This window comes from Gracilinanus agilis, chromosome 1 (genome assembly GCF_016433145.1).
Source record: "Gracilinanus agilis isolate LMUSP501 chromosome 1, AgileGrace, whole genome shotgun sequence".
NCBI lineage: Eukaryota > Metazoa > Chordata > Mammalia > Didelphimorphia > Didelphidae > Gracilinanus > Gracilinanus agilis.
Window position 1 is genome coordinate 430,756,941 of NC_058130.1, and position 1,865 is coordinate 430,758,805.

Sequence of the window (1,865 nt, forward strand, 5' to 3'; positions counted from 1 at the left end):
AATGTAAACTAAAATTTAAAGTCTTTTATGCTTACATTAAAATATAGATGGTATAGTTTATAATCCTCTACAAAGTATTAAAAGGCAATAGACCATAAAGAAGTTTTTAGAAAAGACAATTTTTGTCACGTTTTCTTACTTGTTCAAAGCAAAAGTATAAATAATAAAGTAGGAAAATTTGAGTAGGTGTAGAACTCTCCTTCCTCTCCTCTCTCCCTAGTCTGCTTTCCTTTCTACCTTTTCCTCCCCTTTTTAAAGTTATTATTATTATCTCCACTTTATATATATGGAAGTTGAGGCTAAGAAAGACTCATCCAATTAGGTATGTTACACTGCTTAGTCAGTACCTGAAACAAGATTTGAATTCATATCTTCTTGACTTCAAGTCTGGAACAAATTTTCTTTTACCTATGCCAAACGGACTATGCGATTTGAATGACCAAATTATCTAAAAGAAACAAAATCAGATGAAAAAAACATTACTGGCTCATCCTATTTAAGTAGCGACCGGGACGCTAATGGAAACAGTGACCCGGTTGCAGCGTTGAAGTCTCATTCACGTTTCTCGCGGTTGAGGCCATCTCCTTCAAGGCCAGAACATCATGGAGACCTTCCTCCTGCTGAAGAGCCAGGCGAAGATGCCCATAGTAGGCCTGGGAACCTGGATGTCCCCTTCAGGCAAAGTGGGGAGTGCAGTGAAGGCGGCCATTGACGTCGGGTACCGCCATATCGACTGCGCCCACGTCTACCAGAATGAGAATGAAGTAGGCGAGGCCATCCAGGAGAAGCTGAAGGAGAAGGTGGTGAGTCGGGAGAACCTTTTTGTCGTCAGCAAGCTTTGGTGCACATACCTTGAGAAGAGCTTGGTGAAGTCTGCCTGCCAGAAGACTCTGAGTGACCTGAAGCTGGACTACCTGGATCTCTACCTTATCCACTGGCCTATGGGATTGAAGGCTGGGACCGATTTTTTCCCACTGGATGACAAGGGCAAAGTGATTCCCAGTAACACCAGCTTTTTGGATACATGGACAGCCATGGAAGACTTAGTGGATACAGGACTCGTGAAAGCCATTGGGGTTTCCAACTTCAACCACCTCCAGATTGGGAACATCTTGACCAAGCCGGGGCTGAAGCATGAGCCGGCAGTTAACCAGATTGAGTGCCATCCCTATCTCACCCAGGAAAAGCTGATCGAGTATTGCCAGTCCAAAGGCATTGTAGTGACAGCCTATAGTCCCCTTGGTTCTCCAGATCGACCATGGGCCAAGCCAGAGGACCCTTCTCTCTTGAATGACCCCAGGATTCAGGCCATTGCACAAAAGCACAACAAAACCAGTGCACAGGTTCTGATCAGGTTCCACATCCAGAGAAAAGTGGTTGTGATCCCCAAATCTGTCACCCCATCACGGATTGCTGAGAACTTTAAGGTGTTTGATTTTGAGCTGACTGACGAAGAGATGACAACTATACTCAAATTCAACCAAGGCTGGAGAGTCTGTAATATGTCCAATGCCAATTCTCACAAAGATTACCCCTTTGGTGTCCCATTTTGAGATTCTGGATAGCTGCCTCCCAGTGTCCAGATGACCAGCTCCTGTTGCTTCCAGCTGTGCTGTTTGATCCTGGCAAAGTGTGTTCTTCTTCTCCAATGAACTAGTCAGCCCTGGATGTTGCTTGCAAAAGCTCTGAAGATCAACATTGGATCTTGGCTTTCCTGAGTAACTTCAAGCTTTTTGCACACTCTCCTGCCCCATGATGAATGGTACAGAATGACTGCCCTCTCCCCAGATTGGCCCTGCAAACAAGAATTATTCCACCAGCAAATGGTTTTCTTTCCTTCACTAACAAGTAGATTTAGTCTGCTT

General features: G+C 44.6%; 1 protein-coding gene across 1 annotated transcript; it reads left to right on the forward strand.

Annotated features, from left to right (window-relative positions):
* Positions 1 to 602: 602 nt before the first annotated feature.
* On the forward strand, positions 603 to 1,553 carry LOC123231579 (aldo-keto reductase family 1 member B1-like). Its single transcript, XM_044657868.1, has one exon. It carries the CDS (start codon positions 603 to 605, stop codon positions 1,551 to 1,553), a length of 951 nt encoding a protein of 316 aa, XP_044513803.1.
* The last annotated feature ends 312 nt before the right edge of the window (positions 1,554 to 1,865 follow it).

Excerpts from the sequence above, each read along its gene's own strand:
- LOC123231579 (XM_044657868.1), top strand. The coding sequence starts at position 603 with ATGGAGACCTTCCTCCTGCTGAAGAGCCAGGCGAAGATGCCCATAGTA.